Here is a 26,191-nt window from a genome sequence, read left to right on the forward strand (position 1 = left end):
CCAGGGACAGCTGCAAAGATGGCCAGAAGTACACAAAAAGAGCGTGAGAGTAAGCCAAAGGGCTGTGTGTGTGTGTGTGTGTGTGTGCAGTGAGCAAAAACGCAACTGCCCAAACCTGGGATTGCTGCCATCCTAGTTACTCAAAACACGAGAAAAGCTAAAACCCTGGTGCAAGATGCAAGCGTGAGCTGCCCTTTCTCAAGAGCTGCTCTTCACTTTGCCCAGGCCTGGCTGAATCTTTCACTTCAGATATTAATAACACTAATAGCAACTCAAGAATTGACCTCTAGCACAGAGACCCTGTCTTTCAACTCTGAATTCCCCACACCTGGCATATGGCCTGGAACTCTTCTGGTGCACAAGCAAAAGCTTGTTGAGTAAGTGAACCAATGAATATGCAAGCCTCAGATGTTGTCCGTCCACCACTTCTTTAGAGACAGTTTTGAAGGGGGTAGAATTTCAAGTCATGGGAGAGAAACATGGCTCTGACAGTGGAGGGGAACTTGGAGCCATCGGTTTACAGTTCCACCAAATGTCGAGGAGAAAGGATAATGTTGGAGGAAGGCAAGGGACTAAGAGTCAGGAGACCGTTCTCTTCATGCCCCTCTCACCAACTGGGAAAATAGGGGAGGTCATTTATTTGGGAAGACCCAAGTTTACCTCTGAGTAAAAGAGGGGCGTCAGTTAGGTGCATTCCACTGTCTGATGATGCAAGTGAGGGGATTCGCTGGATCACAAAGAGTAAGAACTTGATAAAGACAGTAGCAGGGAGAATCTGACCTTGAAAACAATGGGAGTAGGGCTAGGGGAGGGATGGTGTGCTGAAGAACGAAGTTATTCTGAGAAGAGACAGTGATGAAGAGTGTGGGTGAAAAGGCATGCCAGTTTAGACAGTGGCCACAGCCATCTGCAACAGTAGCAAAGTGATTTTCAAATCTTGGCGGGGAGGGGGGGGCAGTAGAACTCTTGCCAAAGGAAAGCTTATGAGAGAAGTCAGCACTGTCCTCAGCACTTTACACAAACTCACCAATTGACTCCTCACAAAATCCAACTGAGTAGGTAATTTTACTATTCTCGTCTTATAGATGGGGAAACTGAGGCACAAAAAGCAAGGCCACTTGTTCAATGTCATGCAGTTAATCAGTTGTGGTGCCAAGATTTGAAATAGCTCCGAGCTGCACTCTTAAGCCCCCTGCCCTTAGATGAAAGCAGGTCTAACCCTGCCAGCTTTTCTCCAATATGGTCTTGAAAAAAAATAGAAAGGAGAGAAAAATGTGTAAGAACTTAGAAAAGTGAGAGTTGGGCAGGGGAAGAAAAAGGAACAGAAAGAAGGAGGGAAAGCAAAAAGAAAGAATGGGAGGGAGGGAGGAAAAGAAAGACTGTATCTGTGTTATAGTAGGCATTTCCTGCTGAAACAAAACAGACCTTAAAGCCTGTTCTGGGTGGCAACCATTTTTCTGAATCTAGATGCTGTGTAACCATGGCTGGCTGTTTTACAAATTATTATGGTGCTGAGAGCATTTTTTCCTAAGCCTTAATCTCTATCCATGTATTATGGTGCTGAAAAGTAAACAAGACTGTCCCTTTCTGCATTACCCATACACTTGCCATGTGGTTCAGTAGATGGATGGGAGACAGTTTCACTGTTTGTGACTTCCACTGAAACGGTGGTTCTGAATCTTCTCTACTTTCCCCATCTAAGACAGCATGATTCACTCTTATTATAACAGTGATTCTAACTAGGTAGGAAGTAAGGGAGAGCTGATATTCCCACTCCCCAGTGGAACATTCTAGAATCTTTGATATGCAGGTAGTTTGAAAAAAAATTGCTCCTCCTGATTGAGAATACTGATTTAAGGGAAATTAAATGAACCCAGCAGAATAAAATGAAAAATTTTAATGTTGGCATATAATTATAGATCATATCACCTCAGAACCAAGGATAGCAAGATGGACCCATTACTCTCATTCAGAGAATTGCCATTTGCTACCTGTGTGCGCAAGAGGACTACCCCTTCTCTGAATGAGGGTGGGGTTTGATTTTTGTTTTCGATTTGTGTAGATTCTTCCGCAAGAAAGTGCCACCTTACCTTGCCTTGTCCTTTGACCTATCCACTTTCAGGTTCATGATGGTGACAATCACTATCTCACCCCCTCCAACTTCCTTCAACTCCAGTGGAGTGAAGGTTTGTCCATCACACACTTATGTGCCTTCAGAAATGTTTCTTTTTTTAAATTTTTTAAGCTTATTTATTTTGAAACAGAGAGAGAGAACGAGAGCAGCAAAGGGGCAGAGAGAGGAGAGAGAGAGAGAGAGGAGGAGCACTGTCAGTGCAGAGCTCTATGTGGGACTTGAACCCACAAACCATGAAATCATGACCTGAGCCAAAATCAAGAGCCAGATGCTTAACTGACTAAGCCACCCAGGCACCACCCCCCTTCAGAAATGTTTCTGAAGGAGCTGTTATAGCTACTGTTTTCAGGTTCTGGATTTTGCTTCCATTATTGCTAATTTGCATTCTGCATCTGTATCTGTGGCTCTAATTGATGGACTAGCCCACTATTTTTGAAACTGAAGACACTCACTCAACATCTTCAGGATTTTTGCCAGATCTGTGTTCCACCTGTGCTATTATACATTCAGTATCTTTAAGTATTTCACTTCTTTAACTGAAAGAAATTTATTTAGAAAGCTTATATTATGACTATAAATGGGAAATTAGCATAACTTGCTGTAATTAGGAGGTAACCCAGAAAGCTAAAAACATTGAAAACACAAATATAATTACATTCTAGGCTCAAGATTATTGCCTGTGAACGCTCTATGCCTGAGGCTGACTTCCCCTTGTTAAAAGGGAAAAGGGATAGGGGCACCTGGGTGGCTCAGTTGATTTAGCATCTGTTGATTTTGGCTCAGGTCATGATCTTCTAGTTCATGAGGTTAGGCTCCATGCACTGACTGTGCAGAGCCTACTTGGGATTCTCTCTCTCTCTCTCTCTCTCTCTCTCTCTCTCTCTTTCTGCCTCTCCCCTCCTCTTGCTGCTTTCTCTCTCTCAAAATAAATAAATTAAAATTAAAAAAATAAATTTAAATTAAATTTTAAAGAAAGGGAAGAGTGTAAGTGTTAGAGAAATATTCAAGAGGTACCAATTCAACATGCTGTCCTTGGTGGTATCAGAAGAATTGAAAAGCCATGGAAAAAGGAATCACTTTTTCACTGGTATTCAATATTATTTAATGCCATGTGGGCATTCCACCTAAAATAATCTCACATCATACTTGGTTTCCACACTTAGGGAATTGTGCATTTATTCCATATTTCACAACTGTTTTAGTCACAATCAGTGGTCATAACCTGAATAGCATTTGATTTCCCACCTAAAAAGAAGCCCCCTGCTTTAGCACCCACATGCTTGCCAAATACAGAAATACTCTATGTCTTACAAAGATGGTGTCACTTCATGCTTCTGGGCTCCATGATTTATTATTCTTTTTTCTCCTCTGTGTGTGTGACTCAAGGTCTTTGATGGTAAGTAACAGAAAACCCGGTCTGTCTAGCTTAAGGAGGGAAGAAATGTTCTGAAACAATAACATGTAATTTACAGAATCATTGTAGAACCTGGCTTTTAAAACAAGCCAGAGCCCGGGGCAGCCAGGGAGTTGGAGCCACAGCCAACCATCTGGTTGGAACAACTCCACAGACAACACCATAACCACAGCCACTGGACGTCTGTGGTGCTGGGCACCTAGTTCTGTAGCTGCTGGGCTGTCTGTGTACTGCTATCAGTAACGTCTCAACCATTCCTGCCACTTTGAATCACCAGTCAGAAAGTGATATTCTAGATGGAAGCATCTGATTGTCTGCCGTAGGTTACCTGCTGTGTCCCAGCTGCTGGGGGGGGTAGGAGGAAGGAGGTCCCTTTTCCCCCACTTTTGGTGTCTGTAGTAGGAGGTGAAGAACTGGGTCCTTCTAATAGTACACATATTAATGGGGCATTTTCCACCAAAGAGGGGCTATCTGCCCTCACCATTGCTCATCACTTCCTTCATCCTGCAAACGTTTATTAAGCACTGGCTACATTCCAGACATGTGCGAACGCTCTGGACTTGGCAGAGAACAACATCAACATGTCCCTGTCCTCAGGGGTCTTTACAATCTAGGGTGGAGCTGAATATCCATCAAATAATCTCATAAACATGCAATTATAATTGTGTAAGTGTGCTGAGAGTGTACTTGGTGGGAATGGGGGATGGAGACTGACTTCAACTTGGGTTCAGGGAATGTTATGAGCTACATCCTAAGCTAGTAGGATCCTAAACTAGTAGGCGTAAGGAGTTGCATGTGTGGAGGTAGAGGGTGAGGAAGTGGTGTTCCAGGGGATTGAATTACTCATTTGAAGAGCTTTGAAGAATTCTAACCTGAACAGTGAAAGAGTTGATGGGCAACAATATACGTTGCTACTTTCTTTGTGACACAGTACAGATTGAGGTGAATTCTGATGTCAGTTTTTCCTCCAATTCTCCAATTCTGGAGGCAGCTTTTGTGCCAACAACAACAAAAAAAATGACTTGTTAGGGGTAACTGTTTAAAAACAAATATTTGATTCATTAAAGTAATAAATGTAAAGACTAGTTCTTTTCTGAGTTTTCCATATATTTATTATTTTATTTGTAAATTTAATTATAATAATTACCTTAAGGAAGACATATTTTTTGATGGAAGACTTTATAATTTAATAATATTTTAATAAATAATTTAATAAAATAATAGTTTGAGTACAAACATAATACGTTTTCTTTTAAAGCACTTGAATGTGCTTTCCAAATACTTAGAAAAGTCTAGAAAGTCTATTAAATTAAGCTTTATTAGTACCAGGAATCCTAAGTTTTATAGACATCCCAGTGCTGTTTATAGGAGCAGGAGAGTAGAATGGTTAAGGGCACTCTCTCTGGAGTGAGATCATCATGGTTGAATGCCTTGGTCTACCATTTCTTCAACATACTTTTGGAAATGTAGAGAAGGGAAAAACATTTTTCCTTCTATTCTTCTAAATCCTTGACTAGGACCCCTAGTAGCAACAATAAAGAAAATAGATTAACAGGAGAAAAGCACACATATTTACTTAAAATAAGTTTTATGTGACATGAAGTGAGGACACTGGCATCCTAGGTTCCTTATGGTTAGGGTTGCCCTATCTAGAAGGATTCTCCACTTATCCCTGTTATCCAGGTGTAATTAATAGCATTCCTTAACTCTCAATAAGGAAATGAAGACCCAAAGAAGCGATTAACCTTGATTGTTTTTACATCGGGTTTGATAAAGAGTGGGAAGTCATGGAACAATGTGATAGGACAAAAACGGGGTGAGCTAAGTGTAGAAAACTGGGGGAAACAGCGAGTTTATTCTTTCAGATTCCTCTTGCCTTCCTTTCGTCTTTGCAGAAAAGGATACTCCTTTCCTCTGGGTATAGGGAAGGCACTTCCACACAGCGGGGAGCTTATGACCTGCTGTAGGAGAGGGTCAAATAGCCCTGTCTGCACTAGCAGTTTCTTAGATTTCTCCAGTTTAAAATATCCAAAGTGACAAGATGCCACGTTTGGGGAGGGCATGCTCTGGGCACTATCAGGATTTGCTCTGTACCTCAGTTTCTTCATCTGTAAAATGAGGATAATAATAGTACCTGCCTCATTGGATTGCTGGGAGTTATGAATGAGTTAATGGTATTAAAGGATAATTTTCAAAGAAAGGTAAAATCATGAGTCTCCTACAGCAATAAATTGAACACCTTAAAGATTTTATTTAACTCTGTTTTAGTTTCCTAAGGCTGCCATAACAGAGTACCCACGACTGGATGGCTTAAAACACCAGAAATTTATTCTCTCATATTTTTGGAAGCTAAAAGTCTGACATCAAGGTACTGACAAGGCTATGCTACCCTGGCAGGCTCAAGGAAAGAATCCTTCCTTGCTTCCTAACTTCTGATGCCTGCCTGCCATCCTTGGTTTTCCTTGGCTTATAGCAGCCTGACGCCAGTCTTTGTCTCTTCAGTCATGACCTTCTTCTCTGTGTAAGTCTCTGTGTGTCCTCCACCCCTTCTTATAAGGAACCAGTCATGGGATTTAGGGTGCACGCTAATCCAAGATGATGTATACTTAACTAATTACACCTACAGAGACCCTATCTCCAAATAAGCTCACATTCTGAAGCTCAGGTGGTTGTGGATTTTGGGGGGACACTATTCAACCCACTACAGTGAGGAAACTGGTAAAATGTTGCAATTACGTTAAAAATCCACAAAATAGATTTATAGATGAGGAATATTGAAATGGACATGCTAATGGAGGCAAAAGACTTCTTTCATAGTCAGGGGATGGGGGAAGTCAACTGAAGCTCTACCAGAAAGGACAGAATTTGCCATGTCTATAGACAGAATTATTTTGCATTGCTATCAATTATTTACAATCTACACAATTATGAAAGAGCTCCCATTGAATCAGACTCAGAATCCTGGAAGAATATGCTCTAGTCAATGCAAAATTTTCCAGTGAAGCACAATATCCCCTACGATACACACAGAACGCTTAGAACGGTTAATTTATTGACTCCCAGTAAACACTTTATGAGGAAATTCAGTAAAAAATAATTTCCATTTCAACTTAAATCACAGGTCAATATAAATTATTCAATTATACATTTTAAATTGAAATTGCAAGGCCAATCTATTAGATATTCCAATCAATAGACTGAGTTTAAATAACACAATACTCAAAATACCAAATATATATTGAGTATTCTTTTTTTATTTTTATTTTTTTAATGTCTATTTACTTTTGAGAGAGTCAGAGCATGAGCAGGAGAGGGGCAGCGAGAGAGAGGGAGACACAGAATTCGAAGCAGATTCCAGGCTCTGAGCTGTCAGCACAGAGCCCAACGCCAGGCCCAAACCCATGAGTAACCAGATCATGACCTAAGCCGCAATCAGACACTTAACCAACTGGGCAACCCAGGCACCCTATATTGAGTATTCTTAAATTCAACACAAATTAATATTATGGGTCTGACTTAGATTTTTATTTCTATTTTTTTTAATGTTTATTTATTTGGAGAGAGAGAGCATGAGCGGGGTAGGGTCAGAGAGAGAATGAGAGAAGAGAATCCCAAACAGGCTCCACACGGCGCAGAGCCCGATGTGAGGCTCAGTCTCATGAACTGTGAGATCATGGCCTGAGCCAAAATCAATAGTCAGACACTTAACTGACTGAGCCACTCAGGGACCCCTCATTTCTATTTTTTCTAATGTTTATTTATTTATTCTTGAGAGAGAGAGAGAGAGAGACTGAGACCAAGCAGGGGAGGGGCAGAGAGAGAGGGAGACAGAATCCCAAGCAGGCTCCATGCTGTCAGTGCAGAGCCCAGTGTGGGGCTCGGACTCTGAAACTGTGAGATCACAACTTGAGCTGAAACCAAGAGTCGGACCCTTAACCAACTGAGCCACCCAGGCGCCCCCCCCCCATTTCTATTTTTAATTCTAAATTTTCCCAAATTAAAAGATGTTTATTCATTAAGCAAGCTGGGCTCTTCCCCCACCAGTTAAGAACACCAGTTCCTTATGGAAACGTCCACTGGCTTCCTAGTTTCCTTATGGTTAGGGTTGCCCTATCCAGAAGGAGCCTCCTCTTACATCTGTTATCCAGGTGTAATTAAGAGCATTCCCTTGACTCTCAAATTAGATTTTGGAGGATAAATTACTAATAGATCTTACTAATAGACCATTAAGTCCAGAGGCCCACGGGACATGCTGGGACATCCTGAGCCTTGTTTATTGTCCCGTAACTGTCACGTTATAAGTCAATAACTTAAACAGGGTTGGTCTCTTGGTATTGCCTAAATTCTGCAACCTCCACCTACATGGTAGTGAACTTCCTTTGTGGCTTCAACTGAATTTTGCATTTCCTTGGCTCTGTTAAGATACTTGTATCCGGGCGCCTGGGTGGCTCAGTCGGTTGAGTGTCCGACTTCAGCCCAGGTCACGATCTCACGGTTCGTGAGTTCGAGCCCCGCGTCAGGCTCTGGGCTGATGGCTCAGAGCCTGGAGCCTGCTTCCGATTCTGTGTCTCCCTCTCTCTCTGCCCCTCCGCCATTCATGCTCTGTCTCTCTCTGTCTCAAAAATAAACATTAAAAAAAATTTAAAAAATAAAAAAAATTAAAAAAAAAGCACATTGCTTAAAAAAAAAAAAGATACTTGTATCTTCCCCTCTGGCTTATTGCAGGAGCCACCAAACAGCTCTCCTGCATCCAGCCTTGCTCTCCACAATCTATCCTTCACACAGCAGCCAGAGACATCTTTTAAAACGAATGTCAGGTCACGTCCGTCCTTTGCTCACAACCCTCCTCGGCTTCCTAGTTATCTCAAGATAAAAACCAGAGTCCTTACAGTGGCCCAAAAGGGCCTACATGATTCAGACCTTCTTTTTTTTTCTTTTTCTATTTTATTACTCGTACTCATAATTCAACTTTTACTCCACTGGCCTCCTTGCTGTTCCTCATGTTTGTCAGGCTTTTCCACATTAGGTTCTTCCCTGTGTCTCAAACCTTATTTTCCCAGATGTTCCCATGGCTTATCCTCTCACCTCCTTCCAGTTTTTGTTCAAATGTTACCTTCTCAATAAGGCTTTTGTAATCACTCTACTTAATATTTAGCATTCCTGCTTTTAAAAAAAATTCCATAGAGCTTGGCACCTTCTAATATACGATATAATTTGTCTATGTTTCTTATTTATATCTTTCCCCACAGGGCTAGGTTTTTGTGTTGGTTTGTTTTTGTGGTTTACTTTGTTCAGTTATGTATCCCAAGTGCCCAGAAAGAGCCTGGCATATGATTGGTAGTCATTACATACTGGTTTAATAAATGAATGCATGGATGAAGGTCTCCAGAGGCACCTTAATATCATGCCATCGGGTTCTTCACACCCTTTAATTCTTTTTCAGAGTCCTTGGGTTTATTGCCCTGTTAAGGTAGATGAAATTCTACTTTTGTTTAATGTTTTTCCTGACCGCCTGAGACACTAGTTTTTAGACATTAAAATGACATCTGCTGGGGCGCCGCATGCCTCACCACCCATCTGACCCTATTTCACGATACAAAAACCATGTGAAAGATGCTCCTTTGAACAGCCACCTCCAAGAAACTGACTCTACCAGTGCTTCCTCAACTTTCCAAATGTAGCACCCCTAAGCAAGAGGAAAGTAGAAGAGAGCCCCAGGATATCTGGGACAACCTGAAGCAATCCAGAGCAAGCAGGACACTTCTTTGAAGTCTCTGGGTTTGTTATTTTTTATTTATCTTCTAAAAAACGAGTGACAATTTTGAATTCTTTTCCATCATGTAGCTGTTTTTTGTGGGGCTTCACATGTAACTTTTCAGAGGATTCGCTTCTACCTTTAGGATAATGCAACTCTATATTTGAATATCCCAGTAATTTGACTCAAGTGATGGTGTACAGAATGGCAGTCACTGAAAGAGGCCGGTAAAGTACTTTAGGAAGCAGTGCTGTGTGTGCTTAAGAAGCCAGCCTCAACAGCCAGACCTGCTCTGCAGAGGCCAAGCCCATTCAGTCCTATTCTCAGACGCCTGGATCCAGAATGTCTAACTGTTTCACCTGTGTGAACAAACCCTGGCTATCCTGGAGTGTTTTCTTCTATTGGCTCTGATGAAGCAGTGGACAGAGAAAACTAATTCATAAAAACTTACCATATGTTGTTAAATGCGTGGATTGTATTTGGATTTATCAATTAATTAGAATCGTTTTTTCCCCCTTCCAGAACTGAGAAATCATTAATTTTAATTGATCCAACTATTTGATTACTTTAATGTTTTCTTATGGCACAAAGTATGTTAATTATTACCTTAGAGATGAAGGTTTATTAACCAGAGATTCATGGGCTTCCTAGGAGCCCATGTGTATCCTCCTGGAAATCTGTGATTAAATGAAAATTTGTACATCAGGGCACGACTGAGAGAATCTATAACTTACCTCAGATTATTAAAGGTGTCCTTGAACCCCCACCCAAAAAAGTTAAGAAATTATATTTTGGAATAACTTGGCTTTTTTGTGTGTGACAGTATACATTTGGTATTAACCATGACTTAATCTTTTTATTGCATTACAAAGAACGCTAAAACATATATTTAAAAAATAAGCAAAAACTTCTTGACCTTTGAGTGTGATTTTTTTTCTCCTGACTATATTGCTATGATTATTTTTTAATGCCTCACACTTAGCTCATCCTTTGAATAAGCTCTTCTCACAGAAGTTCACTAAGTGTGGCTATTCTTCAAGTCACTGTTTAAAAACAGATTTTATAAGTGTCTAATGCCTTATATCTGACATTAAATCCTTTCTACCTCTCCTGTTTCCATTCTCACTGAATCTGCTTGCTTAATTATTCTTTTGCCTTTTATTACTGCAATTAAGAAATAGTTGAAGGAAATTTAAAGTATGAGTAAAAATGGTTCCATTTGTTCGGAGCTACAAATTAGATTTTACAGTGTTCCATTTTGATGTCAGACTCTCCTTACTTTCTTCATTTTTGTATGAATCCTTAAGAATATATAGGATGTCAGAAAATTTCAGAGCAAATCCTTTTCTTAGAATTACAAAGCAGACCTTTGTGATTTTTAAAGCATCTTATAAGTGTTCTCTTACATGTATTGACATGTAAATCTGCCCTGGGTTTTTCTGGTACAGCCCTATTTAAAATATCTTGCCATCAGAACATTCCAGAAATTCAAATATTTTCTCATCATTTTAGCTAAACTTTCCACACCCCTTTTGCACCTGGAAAGAGCTCCCTGCGTCCCAGTTTTTCTTTCAAAAACATGATCTCTCTATTTATATGATACATGAAGCTCTTGGCTAACATTTTTGCAGGCATTAGCTTAATTTTACCCACACCCGAGTATTATCATAATTACTCAACTCCAGAGAGGGACTGAAATTGTCTTTTCTTATTGCCAGCTACTGTCACTTTATATTTTGTTATTTCAATCTTTTTATGAGCTGGGAAACTAGAAGGCTAACTTTAGGGAAAGGATCTGTACATGACGATAAATAAATGATCTCAAGAGAGGGCACAAATGAGGGGCTCTCCTGTGACAGTCTTTAGTGAGCTTTGTGGCTGCTCTGTTTCTCTCTCAACACCCTTTCCAGTTATTTTTGGGTACATAGCCATGGTCCAAAGTTTGAGATGATAGGAAATCTTACTCTAGATAGGTGGCATTTTATTGTGGTTAGTGTTTCTTCCTTCCTTTCTTCTTTTTTTCTTTTTAACAAATATTTATTGATTACTTAATATTTGCAAGTACTACTCTAGGTATGGAGAGATATAATAAATGACCTCCTTGATCATACATTCTAGCAGGGGGGAAATAGCCAAAAATATTAGTAAGTAACACACATAGTATGTCAGATGGTGATGAGTATAATGGAGAAAAATAAAGGGAGGGACAGGGAGAAGGAAGGCTGGGGGTTGCATTTTAAGTGGTGAGAGAAGGCCTCACTGACAAAGTGACATTTGAGTAAAGACCTGAAGGAGCCCCCAAAACTAAGCCAGGCTGATATCTGGGGCTTGGGGGGAGAAAATTCTGAATAAATGGAAAGACCCAGAGTCAGGGGGGGACATGGGAGGAACTTGCATAGTATGTTTGTAAGTGACAAACAGAAAAATGTGCCTGAAGCAGAGAGGGTTGCAGGAAATGAGATCAGAGGAGTTATGGGGGACAGAGCACGTTGTACCTTGTAGGTCATTATAAGACACTAAAAATATGTAAATATAAATATATACCTTAAATAAGTATAAAATAATATAAATGCATACAAATACATACATGTATTTTTTTTTCTGAATGAGATAAATAGCTATTAAGGATGTTGAGCTCCACCCCCAAAATTGCATAAACTGATTTACATTTTCCTAGGAGCACCCAGGCTACTATATTTGTTAATCAAGTGAGAAATGACCATGGCTCCAACTGGCTTAATACCAGGGAAGGTGGTGAGAAATGGTTGAGTCCTGGATTTATGATGAAGGTAAAGTCAACAGGATTTCCTCACAGAGTGTGTGGAGTCTGAGTGAAAGAAAGGAGTCGGTAATGTCTTAGCCTGGATTCTCCAGAAAGCAGAGCCTGTGGAGAATTATCACTGGGGAGTGTGATTCCAAGGAGCAGAAGGGTGAGTTGGTGACATGAAGAAAGGAGGCAAGGAGAGTTTGCTGCTACTAGAGGCAAGTTGTTGTTGATCCCATATGGCCACCTGAGAATGCTATGCATCTCGGACCCTTGCTCTAGGAGGGAGGAAAGGGAAACTTTTATCCATGAGTTCTTATCCCCCTGCCCCCACCTTGTAGATTGGGGTGTTATCTCCACCAGCCTTCCAGGTTTCTTGTGCATGGATAATGATGGAGTCCTAGATGTTTACAGAAATGCCCCAGGGTGGAAGGTGAGGGGAACAGAGGCAGGGCTGAGGTACAGCTCTGTCAGGTTGCACCTGGATGAAGCTAGTCAGCACTCACATAGATCTGGCGGCTGTGGCGTGGCTAGAATAGGACAGGTAGGGCTGAGAGGATCTCAAGTGATGTATTGAGAGGTCTTTAATGCAATTCGCCCTATGAACCACTCAGATCTTGCCAAGCTTGCTTCCTTTCTTTCTTTTTTTTTTTTTTTTTTTTTTTTTTTGCGTTTATTTATTATTGAGAGACAGAGAAAGAGTATTAGCAGGGGAGGGGCAGAGAGAGAGGGGGACACAGAATCTGAAGCAGGCTTCAGGCTCTAAGCTATTAGCACAGAGCCCGACACGGGGCTCAAACTCACAAACTGCGAGATCATGACCTGAGCCGAAGTCAGACACCCAACCGACTGGGCCACCCAGGAGGCCGTCTTTTTTTTTTTTTTTTTTTTTTAAGTTTATTCATTTATTTTGAGAGACAGAGACAGTGTGAGTCGAGAAGGAGTAGAGAGAAAGGGAGAGAGGATCCTAAGCAGGCTCCACACTGTCAGCACAGAGCCATATGCATCATTCAAACTCATGAACCATGAAATCATGACCTGAGCCGAAACCAACCAACCAATCGACTGAGCCACCCAGGCTCCCCTTCCCAAGCTTTTAATTATGTCTGGCTCTCATACCAAAATATGGGACCTTCTGTTTTGTAATAATAAAATGACCTTATGTCTTTTCTGAGATAGAGGGGGATACAAGTCCAATCTGCCACAGAGCTCCCTTCAAAATGCAATCTTTGCAAAGACATAATGCAGGAGGGCTTGTGAAATAAGCAAAAGTCTTCTCTATTGTGGCTGATCCCAAGGTTGTAATTAATAGTCATATCTCTCCTCAACTCTGATTTTAGATTTCTCTCAGCACTGCCCAGACTTTGGCCTGTGGTTGCCTAGAAGAAGGACCCAGACTTTCAACTCCAAGGGTTTTAAACCCTTAGCTATATTTGCCCTATTTCACCATTATCACTGGTCACAAAAGAACCAAGACATGTCCCAGATAAATCCCTGGGTTCTAGACATGCTCCTCACTGCTGCTGATGTAAAGCAGCAACCATAGCTTCTCATGGTTCTTTTATTCCTATCAGGAGAGAAACTCCTACGTTTGCCCATTCACCTACTGGTATCATGAGCCCAAATAACCAGGTGATCATTATAGCATCAGGCCCTTACTTGGAGGAAGCAGTCTTTACACCCAAAAACTAGGACCTCTGGCAGGAACAGAGACAGGCAGTTCAAATTCTGAATATAGGTCACTGTGATGATGAGAAGGGTCAATCCTACCAACACCTCTAGGTCCTCATACCCATGTATTCTAGCTACATGGGTACTGGCATATATTGGCTATTGGTTCAGCATGTACACTTCACTGAGGTGGATCCCCAACTGTCCAGGCTTTGTCCCAAGTTGGAACCTTAGCTGATCCTTTAATGGGTCATTTCACTATTCTGCTAGGCAATCTGCTTCTGCATGATTAAGACATAGTCAGACTAGTGGATATGATGGTCATGTGCCCTTTACTGTACCTTCTCTCCCATGAAATGGGTCTCTTGGTTGAGTGTTGTGCTGTTGTAGTGTTGTGCAACAAGTTGGTTCTTGCAGAACTCTGTAGGACCTCATACTGGTAGATCAGGCAAGCTATAAGCCTTCGAATAGTGACCCTAGTGGAGGCAGTGAGGTCAGGGAAGGCAGACTCAAAGCCAAAGTCACAATTCTCTTTAAAATGAATTACTACTTTTGACAAGTAGAAAGGGTCCAGTGTAATCAAACTACCACCAATTGGCTAGCTGTTCTTTTGGAGGAAATTTGCCTTATCAAGGGTGCAGTGTAGGGTTCTACTACTGGTAGTTTTGGTTATTCAAAGAGGCAGTATCTTTACTAGATTTGATGAAAACGAACCTGTGCTTGGCTTCCATCCCTGCCACCATGGCCATTTCATTCACGCCCACTCTACCAGCACTGCAGTTGACATCCATAGAATGAGTCATCCTACCCACCTGGTTGTTGAAAGTCACCTCTGAAGGGACACTGAAAAAATTTCCTTCGAGGGATCCAGCCTCCCTTTCAATCAGTGGATTTCTGGTTTCAGAGATATTAAGGTTTTTCTTTTAAAAATGTGCATCATAAATTGAAGAAATTGTTACTTTTGATGTAGTGCAAACACAGAACTAGAGTGAAGAATTTGCCATAACATTAATTTTTAGATTTAGGTTAATGCCTTGATGCCAGAAAAATAAACTCTGAGCTATAATTACAAAAGCATCTAGTTCTTTAGAGCATTTGGATTACTGAAAATTGCCATAATGGTTATCTCTTATGAATTATTAATCTGTTATTCTATTACATAATAACTGCTTGAGCTATAATATGAATTAAATGGGTTTTGTGCACTGCCTTAAAAATCTGTTGCCATTGTTATTTTTTTGTTTGTTTAATTACATACTGTGTCAACTCTGTGTCCAGCCCCATGCTATGTGTTTTCACATACGGTATCTCACTTGGGACTCACAACAGCTCTGTTTGACTCCACTTTAGATGAGGAATCTGAGACCCAGAAATGTGGTCTCTCTTATCTTTTATCTCACAGCCAGTAAATGAAAGAGCATTCAAACTCAGGTCCTCTAGCTTCAAATCCAAGGCCCTCTCTCTATCGTAGCTATCTTCCTAAATCTGGTCTCTTCCCTTCCCTTGTGTTTCTTCCCTTCCCTCCCCTTCCCCAATTGACATGAAATTCATATAATGTGCCATTCACTGGTATTTAGCACATGCAGTGTTGTACAACCATCACCTCTAGTTCCAAACTAATTTCATCATCTCTAAAGGAGATCCCTACTGATTAACCAGTCACTCCCCGTTCTCCTTCTCCTCATACCCCTTGGCAACCACTAATCTGATTTCTGTCTCCATGGATTTACCTATTCCGGACATTTTATATAAATGCAATCATACAACATGTGACCTTTGTGCCTGGCTTCTTTAACTTAGCATAATGTTTTTACATTTCAACCACACTGCAGGGAAAGAGTGTGGGCCATCAGACAAGTGGCCTGATAGGAAAACAGGTGTGAACAGGCCAAGCTTTATGTAATTTCAGGACTTTTCAGCCAGGTTCATTTGTAACACCCTAGTGTAGAGAGCAGTCCCACTCCATGTCTCAATGCCTTACACCTTAGAGATGATCATTAGAATGCCAAAAATGTTCATAGTTATTCTCGAAGGCTTAGAGCTACAAAACTACTTTCCCACATCAAAAGGTTTTGAGAGTACCTGTTTGGTGAAGGAGAGTGTTTCTAACCAGCGGGCTGAGCAACACCATGCGCTTATGCCTTCTGGATCCCATGGAATCTTAGTCAACACTTTTAGAAAGAGGTGACTTAATAGCAATGCATGAACCATTATCTGTAACTTATACCCTTTTAAGAGCCAATACTTATGCAGAGGGTTTTTCTGTGTTATAGGCAAGGTGCAGAACTTAAACAATGTCCCATTTGTAATGGTATTTATTATAATAATATTGGGGGTGCCTGGGTGGCTCAGTGGGTTAAGTATCTGACTCTTGATTTTGACTCAGGTCCTGATCTCACAATTTGTGAGATTGAGCCCTGTCAGTGCAGAGCCTGCTTGGGATTCTCTCTCTCCCACTCCCCCCCCCACCTCAAAATAAATAAACACCAAAAAAAAAAATATTGGCTTCTCTATCTTATATCTCCATTTAAAAATTTAACCAATAGGGGTGCCTGGGTGGCTCAGTTGGTTGCGCGTACAACTTTGGCTGTGGTGGTGATCTTGCAGTTTGTGGGTTACAGCCCCGCTTCAGCTCTCTGCTATCAGTGTGGAGCCTGCTTCAGATCCCTGTCCCTCTCTCTCTGCCCCTCCCCCCTCACTCTCTTTCTTTCAAAAATAAATAAACATTAAAAAAATGTAACCAATATGCCAATAAAGGAAATTTGCTAAGAATAAAAAAAGGTTAAATGAAAGAAGTAGATTATTATTTCCCTTAGGTTTACTGGAGCTTACTTCTCAGCTGTTTCTTCCCTCCCCACTCTGGAACTTGGAGACAGAAGACGTGTAGTCAAATCCTAGCTCTCCACCAACTCACTGTGTGGAAGAATCTATTTGCTCAACTCACAGGATGAACAAACTAGTAAGATCTGTTATGCCCACATCATGGAGTAGTCAGGAGGATCATGTGAGGTAATGCTATGAGTGTGTATGTGAAATACCTAGTAAACCAGAATAAAGCCTGATCGAAGTTAACTGTTATCACTAATGCAGTAGTGGGCTTGAGAGCCTGTGAGAGCTGGTCTGATTTAACCCTCAGCGTGGGTATTATATTGATTTGGAGAGGGCATGCTTCCACACAGGGACCATTCAGCAGCTGTTGGGCTTGAGATCGTGTGGCTTTATTAAGACCAAACACTTGTCCACTGTGCAAAAAGCACATTTTAAATATTTATAAGATTGCTTATCTTCTTCCAGAGATATTTGTCCCTAGGGAGTTACTGTTAGGGTAAAGGGTAAAGTGACTGAAATTCTAACCATGGATGGGAGTTCTCTGTCCTATTAGGGCCCATAAATCTGTAAGGATCTAACTGTTCTATGGCAGAATTTGGCTGACAAGCCTATTAGGGTTTCCAGACTCTCCAGATGCCCCTATTTAATGCTTGGCTGGCCTTCTTATGTAGCATAACCAAGTTCTCGTTTCACAACCATCCCGAATCCCTGGAATCTAAAACAACAAAGCCAGAAGCTCTGAAATGTGTGCTATGAAGCATGAAACACTCTATTAAGGTTCTGTCTGCTTCAGTTCTGTGTGACAATAGAAGTTTTAATGTACTTATGAAGAACTCCTTTTACTCATAAGAAACTTACTTTATAGAAAGTATATATCTCAGGATCAAAAAACTCAGTGGTTTGGAGGGGCTACTCTTTCTTTTCACATTATATCCAGTATCTTCATTTTCAACAGCAAGAGGGAGGGGAAATCTCTTGAATGAGAGAAGTCATCGTGAAGAGTACAGGATGGAAGTTTCCCACTGAATAAGGAAATTACTGGTGAACATTTTAGCAAGGTACTTTTCATCCTTCTGTGTTCTTATCTTTGTATCTGTTAAATGAAACCATAGGATGGTTCTGTTCTACTTCGGAGAACCGTTGTGAAGACCAGGGAAGTAATTGTTCAAGTGTACAAGGTGATCTTTTTTATTCAGGGAGCTTTCTCATTCAGCAGAAAAAGAATATGCGAGAGGGGGTGATGCTTTATCAGATATTTTGAGAAACACAGATTTATCATGCAGGGATTTTTAAAAGAATGAGACTGTAAAAACAAACAAAACAACAAAATAAAGCAATTTAAAAGCATCTACACCCATCCTTTCCCCTCTACTCTTCTAACAATGCAAGCAGACTATCGTCCACCTGCATCCATGCTCCCTGCTCTCCTCACCCTAATTTCACTTTTCCCGTCTCCTCTCCCATATTCTTCCCACCGTTATCTAAACACACTCCAGTCTCTTTCTACTAAAACAAAATCCCGCCATAGTTCTCACATCTCAGTCCATCCGCCACTGCTGCTTCCCTAGCTGCCTCCTTCCCTTTGCAGCTGAACATTCATTAAGACTTTTCTCAAGTTGTTCTTTTGACGTTTTTACTTCCATTCATTCTTTAACTTACGGCAATCTGGCTTCTGCTCCCATTACTCAATTGAAAAGGCTCTTGCCAAAGTCACTAACAACCTTTGCTGCAAAATCCAGTGGACATTTTTAGATCCTTTTCTGGATTGAACCAATGGTAGCTTTTGTAGTGATGATCACTTCCCTCTGTTTCCCCACATCACACTCTTTGACTGCCTGGTGCCACAAAGTGCATCTCTGATCAGCACGTAAGGGAGGGCTACTGTTGCACAAGGGGGGCAGATACAGATATGAGCCAATTAGGAGTGCTAGCTGCACTCCTTCCCTCTTAACAGCAAGTGAGTTCTTTTTTAATATATATATGTGTATATATACATATATATATATATATTTTAATTTGAGTATAGTTCTTGAATTAAGTAAAGTTGTAGGCTACAAAGTTAATATCCAGAAATTGGTAACATTTCTATGTACTAACAATGAAGTAGCAGAAAGAGAAATTAAGAAAACAATTCCATTTACAATTATGCTAAAAAGAATAAAATACCTAGAAGTAAACTTAACCAAGGAGGTAAAGGACCTGAACTCTGAAAATTGTAAAACATTGATGAAAGAAATTGAAAATGACACAAACAAGAGGATAGATATTCCATATCCATGGATCGAAAGAATCAACATTGTTAAAATGTCCATACTACCCAAAGCAACCTACAGATTCAATGGAAGTGCGTCTTGAATAGAGTGCTCACCTCCATGCTTGTCGCAACCCTTGTGATGTGATCAACTTCCTCATACACATTTGGAAAACAGAGCATCCAGGATTTCAGTGGATCTGTCTTCCTGCGGGAAATTTAGACGACAGGTTATAGGGATGAACTACAGCCCTGTTGCTGCAGTTGATGTCAGGACCACAATTGGTGCTTCCGTTTCTCTCCACTGCCCATTCTAAATTCCCCTCATACTCAGCTTTAACCTCTGCTGGCCTTGATGACTTATCTGCTGGTATAATCCAAGCTCTTATTCCTGAGGGGTCTGAACCCATGGTAACTATACTCCTTTCAGGCAGGAGTTGCTGGAATTGTTCATTTTAGTTATAATTGAGCAAGTGCTAAGGCATGTTCAAGTGGATTAAATGAATTCCACATATATACATATATTCCTCCCTACCGTCATTGGGTCACAGCAGACTTACCTCTTCGCACTGATCAGGATCAGTTACTCCTACCAAAATATTAACTCCTCCTTTAGTCTACTGATCCCTGCACACAAAAAGTCCAAAACTCCCAGGTGACAATCATAGCTTATAGTTCCTGCAGAGCCTAGAATTATGGGGATTGGAAACACAAAATTCCTAAGTGGGTCATTGGGTATAAAGGCAACTGAGGCCACTCCTGCTTTTGCCCCTTGATTTCAAGACCCACATATTCTTCCTAATGGGACACAACATCCAAATGGAAATTTGTGATTTGCTATGATGATACCACACCATGGCAGAGTATTGCCAACAAGTTATGCCTTTGACAGGCTATTCCATTGCTTTGTAAAACCAATTACTCCTGGGTTATGTGGTACTTGATATGACCAGTGGATCCCATGACCACGAGCTTACCTCCCTATCTCTTTTTCTGTGAAATAGGTCTCATGGTCAGATGCTGTGTTGTACGAGATTGTGTACCTGGATCAGATACTTTAAAATCTTCCAGATAGTGGTGCTTGGCTGAGGCTGTAGAGGCAGGAAAGGTGAACAGTTACCAAGAATACATGTAACTACTATGACATACCACCGGTCCTTCCAGGAAGAAAGGCCTCACTGTGATCAATTTGCGACAGTGTTGTACCCTCAAGAAATAGTGCCACATTGAGCTCACTTGCTAACTGGTTGGACTTTCAATGATGGAAAGAAATCAGCCTTGCTTATTGGGGGCCCATGCTATTAACATGTGGTCTCCACTCTGTTAATGTGCCAGTGGTGCTAGTGCTGGGGTGGCCAGTGACAAAGACTAGGTATTCTTAACTGATCAAGTCATTTTGCCTTAGTTACTCAATGGTTATTCTCTGGTGACTGCTTACTGGTGGTCATTAATATCTGATACAAAGATCTTCACATTTTATGCCCACACCCATATATTCATACTCATGCATCTGGCCCAGACATTTTTTCTTACAATCTTCTAGCTTTTCTCTTCCCAGGTTCTGACCGGCTGGCCAATCCTTTTGCTCTTGAGTCCATATATATTCTTATTGTAGGCTATTTTTCCATGAAATCTACCCATTGGGAAGATTTTCCCTTGCTGCTGTCTTTCAAGGCCCCCTCCATGTGCAGCTCATGTCCATTTTGGGTGGATATACTTAACCAACATCTATATACCAAACCAAATGATCCACTAACCAAGCTCTGGCTTTCATCTTCTAACTGTAATGCCTGAAGTTCCGAAACCTCCCACAAAAGTCCACCAGAATTGTAAGTCAAAGCCAAGCGGCAAGGGTCGTTTATTGCAGGTTCGAACCTGGTCCTCTGCGCACTCGTCGCCGGTGACGCAAGAGGCCACGATCAGGGTTGGTACAGCGTTTTTATAGACAGAGACAAATAGCACAGGGGAGGTTTCAAATTATGAGGGGCCTGATTAGTTGATTTTAAAGTAAGGACATTTGTTGTTCTCTGATTGGGCGTCCTTTGTCTGTCCTTTGGCGGGAAGGCTTTGTCCGTTACTTGTGGCGGGAGGAAAAAAAGGGGGAAGGGAGAGGAGGGAAGGGGGAAGGGGAGGAATGTGTTGAGCAAGCAGGTTTACAGAAGCGAGAAATGCCGGTTAGTTTATGTACAATCACTCATTCCATTACATATCAGACTACATTTAGGAAGTTTTACAACCCATTCTACTACACAGTGGGTTACATTCAGGAAAGGCCTCACAATGCTCGTAGCAAACAGCAAGCAAAACAGACTTCTTATCAAAGATCCATAATAAGCAGAAAAGAGAACTTTAGCTTTAAACTAAGGCAGGGCTGTCATTTGGATTGTTCCTTTCACTAACTTTAGCTGCTCATATGGGACAATTAATACAGCCATAGCCATGAACCAAGGAAGGGACAGTGATGTAATTTTGTAGTTGACTTGGAGGGCTAGGATATCAGTTCATACAGTTTACTCATGCTTTGTAGTCCTTAGGTTACCTCCAAGGCAGCTACTGTTAGTAGTTTCTTGAAGATCCATCAAGACACAAATTACATAGTTTTAATACATGTTTCAACTGATTTTAATGCAGCTGGTCCATCAAGTTTGGGGAGCCTTTGATCTTGTCCAAACCCCCCCCCCATCTTTCTTGAAATTCTTTCTTCCTTTGACATCCTTTATGCTGGTTGCCCACCATTTCTGGTAGTCTTAACTCTTCTTGGTTCATGCCATTTACTTCTTCTAACTCCGAAACATGGGCATTCCCTAAGGTGTTCCCTTTGGTCTTTTTTTCTGTCTATATTTTCTTCTTTGACAATCCCTCTCAGACCTATGAGTTACTTAGAAAATATACACATATCTCAATCTCTTGTTCCAACATTTCAAGCTAGTCACAAACCAATATTCTTCTACTATTTACACATTTCTATGTGGCTGTCTGGAAGGGCCTCAAATTCAACGTCAAAACAAATTCATTTTCTTATCAAAAAAACTGCTCATCCTTCTCTCTTTCCTATTGTCCTATCACCCTTGACTCCCTCTCTACCTGTCTATTGTTATTATACCTCTGAGATGTTCGACACTTTCATTCTCTGTACTTAAGTTTTATTTATGTTACAGGATTTTGCATACTAGTTTCACTCCTTTGCCCACTGCTCACAGGCCTGTTGAGGGCACTGCATCTTATTGATTTCTGTGTTCTCAGCACCTCATTCACTGCCTGGAGCATAGTAAGTGTTCTATACACATGCTAAGTCAAAGAATACATGGTAAAGCTCAAACTTAATGCAATAGCTTGGATCTTCCATTTTCTACTTTACCAGTCTCTTAAATGTAGATACCCATCTACCCCTTCAACCAGACTGAACTATTCATTGCTCTTCCTGCATGAGACATATACTTTCCCTTTATATTCCTTTGAGTATGTTTTTCCTCATGCTTAAAATGCCCATCTGTCCCCTACCTGCCCATCAAAATCCTACAAATCCACCAAGCTCATATACCTCCTTCTTCATAAAAGCTTCCCAAGTCTCTAAAGTTCTGGTTCCCACAGCACTTGGATTCAGAGAACACACCTATCATACAGAACTGATTGGAGTCATCCTTCTCCTAGACTAAATTTATAAAAGCAAATAATTTTAGATGTGGAGAGGACTTTTGAGGTTATCTAACACAACCTTGTATTTTACAGCTAAGAGAACAGAGGCCCAAAGAGAATAAATGTCTCACTCAGAAGTAAATGTCAGCCAGTGACTGGCAGAGCTAGACCTAGAAAGTCACTCTTCTGAATCCCCTGGAGCTATGCTGCCTATGCAATTTTTCTATCTTTTCTTCTAGAATATTAGTGCCCAAAGTCAAAGACTGAGTTCTGTTCAGCTTTGCCTCACTTATAATTACTAAACTAGTGTTTTAAATACAGGAGGTTCACAAAATTATCCTGGATTAAAATGAACGCTTAATGTTCTAGTTAACAGATACTTTTAGCCAACAGCCATCCTATCCTGGGATTCCCAGTAAACAGTCTGAGCCGGAGGTTACTTGCTGATGTGAGAATGAGGAAAAGGAGAAACAGGCAGAACCATGCTTTAGGGCAGTTCATAAGAAGGAGTTTGCATACTCCCTCCACTTCCTGTTTCCCACTGATCAGAATTGCCCTCCCCACCCCATTCCCACCCACACTTTCAGTTTTGACCTTTGGCCCTTCAGTGGCTCTTTGGAAAGCTGGATTCCATGCCCTATTGAAAGGCTGCTGATTTGAGTCAGACTAGAAGATGTACATGAGATGAGTCCAACAAAGTATCCTAAACCCCAGCCCATTACAACTGCTACTTTGGTAGTTTTTGAAGCACTTTGATACTAGCAACACAAAATTGATGGCAGTTTTCCTTACACATGATGCGGTTTTGGAGTGGTAGTAGGGGTCCGGAGCTGACGGCCAAGAAAGAATTCTTGCGACATCTTTGGTACAAAAAAGTGATTTTTTTTTTTTTTTTTTTTAAAGCACAGGGACAGGACCTGTGGGCAGAAAGACCTGCCCCTGGATTATGAGGGTGATATTATATACTTGGGAGTTGGGGGAGGTAAAGAAAAGGCGAAGTTTCCAAAAGGACTTTCATATGCTAAAGAAGACTCACAGGATGTGGGAAGTCTAGCTATTGTCAAGCTAAGGCTGTTTTTTCCCCTCTAGTAAGGCATTAACATTAAGACAGTAGGGAGTTCCTGGAGAGACATTATATTCAGCCTGCCTCAAGTATTTGTCAATGGGCTGCAGGTTACAAAGAAATTTAATTTTATTTGCTATTTTCTTCTTGCTTTTGCTCCCCACATCACTATGAAGGGGAGGGTAATGTTGGGGCTCCAGGAAACAGAGTCTGTAGGTTTCTGGAGATTAGGTTATTGATAAGATGTTTGGGTTTTTTTTGTAATTTACTAAGACATTGGTAAAGTGATGGAGACTCATATCCTGCAGAACCGTGATCTCTATCAGTTATTTGTTTTTCCCTTTCCTTTATTCTTGGGCAGCCAGGAGTGCCTAAGGAATATCACACATATCCCACCTGGGGATGATGGTGGGGGAGGTTTGCAAGGTGTCAGCTTGCCTTATGCTCCCTCATCAGACAGAGGCCTGAAACAGGAATAACTTTTAAATGTTTTATACAAGTAAACAGTGATGTTCATGAATAAGAAGACTTACAGATTGAACAAGTCCTGATTTTTCTCTTAATTGTAATTAAGAATTGGCAAATGCATACATAGCTCATAAAAATTAGCTTGCTGTGAGCAAGCTCTATGCTTCCAATGCTCACGTGAACTCCGTGCTCATAGGGATGAAGAACCAGCTGGTGGTTTTGCGAGTGGCTGGTTCCCTGCAGAAGAGCAAAGAAGTGATGAAGGCCATGCAGAGCCTTGTGAAGATCCCAGAAATCCAGGCCACCATGAGGGAGCTATCCAAAGAGATGATGAAGGCTGGCATCATAGAAGAAATGTTAGAAGATACTTTTGAAAGCATGGATGATCAGGAAGAAATGGAAAAAGCAGCAGAAATGGAAATTGACAAAATTCTGTTTGAAATCACAACAGGTGCCTTGGGCAAAGCACCTAGTAAAGTGACCGATGCCTTTCTGGAGCCCAGACCTTCAGGAGCGATGGCTGCATCAGAAGATGAGAAGGAAGAAGAAGCCCTGGAGGCCATGCAGTCCCATCTTGCCACACTCCGCAGCTAGTGGCTGCTCAGCTAGGCCCTCGGGTTCTTTCGTGGCCCACCTACTGGGAGTGGGCACACTCCTCTGAAGCAGTCACCATGTTATGTATCTCTTGCACTACACCTCTGAATCAGGCACTTTTATTCTGAGAAGGTTCTCTGCTAATATCACTTCACTTGGCAGAGGTCTTGGGATCTCAACAGGACTGTTCTTGAGAGGTGGTTATAAAAGCATCATTTTCAGGTGTATAAATAGAAGTATCTTTTGGGGGCGAGGGCAAAGGAATCTGTCTTCTCCTGAAGCACTTCTGAGGATAGAGTTGATGGCCTGAATGTTGAGGACTCTCCATGTTTTTTATCTCTAAAACACTATATAAAATGGATTTTACACACTCAGATATCACCTCACGCCAGTCAGAGTGGCCAAAATGAACAAATGCTGGCGAGGATGTGGGGAAACGGGAACCCTCTTGCACTGTTGGTGGGAATGCAAATTGGTGCAGCCACTCTGGAAAGCAGTATGGAGGTTCCTCAGAAAATTAAAAATAGACCTACCCTATGACCCAGCAATAGCACTGCTAGGAATTTACCCAAGGGATACAGGAGTACTGATGCATAGGGGCACTTGTACCCCAATGTTTATAGCAGCACTCTCAACAATAGCCAAATGATGGAAAGAGCCTAAATGTCCATCAACTGATGAATGGATAAAGAAATTGTGGTTTATATACACAATGGAGTACTACGTGGCAATGAGAAAGAACGAAATATGGCCCTTTGTAGCAACGTGGATGGAACTGGAGACTGTGATGCTAAGTGAAATAAGCCACACAGAGAAAGACAGATACCATATGTGTTCACTCTTATGTGGATCCTGAGAAACTTAACAGAAACCCATGGGGGAGGGGAAGGAAAAAAAAAGAGTTAGAGAGGGAGAGAGCCAAAGCATAAGAGACTCTTAAAAACTGAGAACAAACTGAGGGTTGATGGGGGGTGGGAGGGAGGGAAGTGTGGGTGATGGGTATTGAGGAGGGCACTTTTTGGGATGAGCACTGGGTGTTGTATGGAAACCAATTTGACAATAAATTTCATATATTGGAAAAAAATGGATTTTAATAAATTTCTGCTTTAACAAAAAAAATTATTGACATAATACTGGTGAATCAAGTTGATGTATCTAGTTGTGGCATATCATTAAGGGGAGATTTAAATTCCCAATCTTTAACTTTAAAGGTTAATGCTTATTTGGCTTCTTAATGACTTTATAGTATACATGCTGATCATTTTTTGAAATATGTTAATGGAACCAATTCAAGTACCATGGGTATAAAGCTGTGGTTTGAGCCTCAAATGTCTGAGCATTGGCCATAATATAGTCTGGGTCGTGTGCTCATTAGGGTTCTTTGATTTAGTCAGTCTGGGATGGTGTCAGTTTTTAGACCTAGGGATGGGACGGCCCGTGAGTGCAGACATCTTCTGATAAGATTAGTATACGAATGGTTATTTCTATTGGTAGTACTGCTTGATTGTCAACTTTTAGCAGTCTCAATTCTCCGGGTTTTAATTATTGAGTGGGGATTATGTAGGAGTCAAAATTTAGATCTTCATAATCTGTGTACTCATAACTTCAGTAT

The 26,191-nt window shown here is 41.1% G+C and overlaps 2 protein-coding genes across 2 annotated transcripts in view; both read left to right on the forward strand.

Annotated features, from left to right (window-relative positions):
- The window catches only part of TSHR (thyroid stimulating hormone receptor), a 159,175-nt gene that overhangs the window by 429 nt on the left and 132,555 nt on the right, over positions 1–26,191 (forward strand). The gene's annotated exons all lie outside the window — the stretch shown is intronic.
- On the forward strand, positions 19–24,584 carry LOC115516097 (charged multivesicular body protein 3-like). Its single transcript, XM_030318481.1, has 4 exons — positions 19–49; positions 435–564; positions 2,063–2,186; positions 24,127–24,584. The coding sequence occupies exons 1-4, from the start codon at positions 19–21 to the stop codon at positions 24,577–24,579; spliced, it is 738 nt and encodes a 245-aa protein (XP_030174341.1). The 3' UTR covers positions 24,580–24,584.

Source organism: Lynx canadensis, chromosome B3 (assembly GCF_007474595.2).
Source record: "Lynx canadensis isolate LIC74 chromosome B3, mLynCan4.pri.v2, whole genome shotgun sequence".
Classification (NCBI taxonomy): domain Eukaryota; kingdom Metazoa; phylum Chordata; class Mammalia; order Carnivora; family Felidae; genus Lynx; species Lynx canadensis.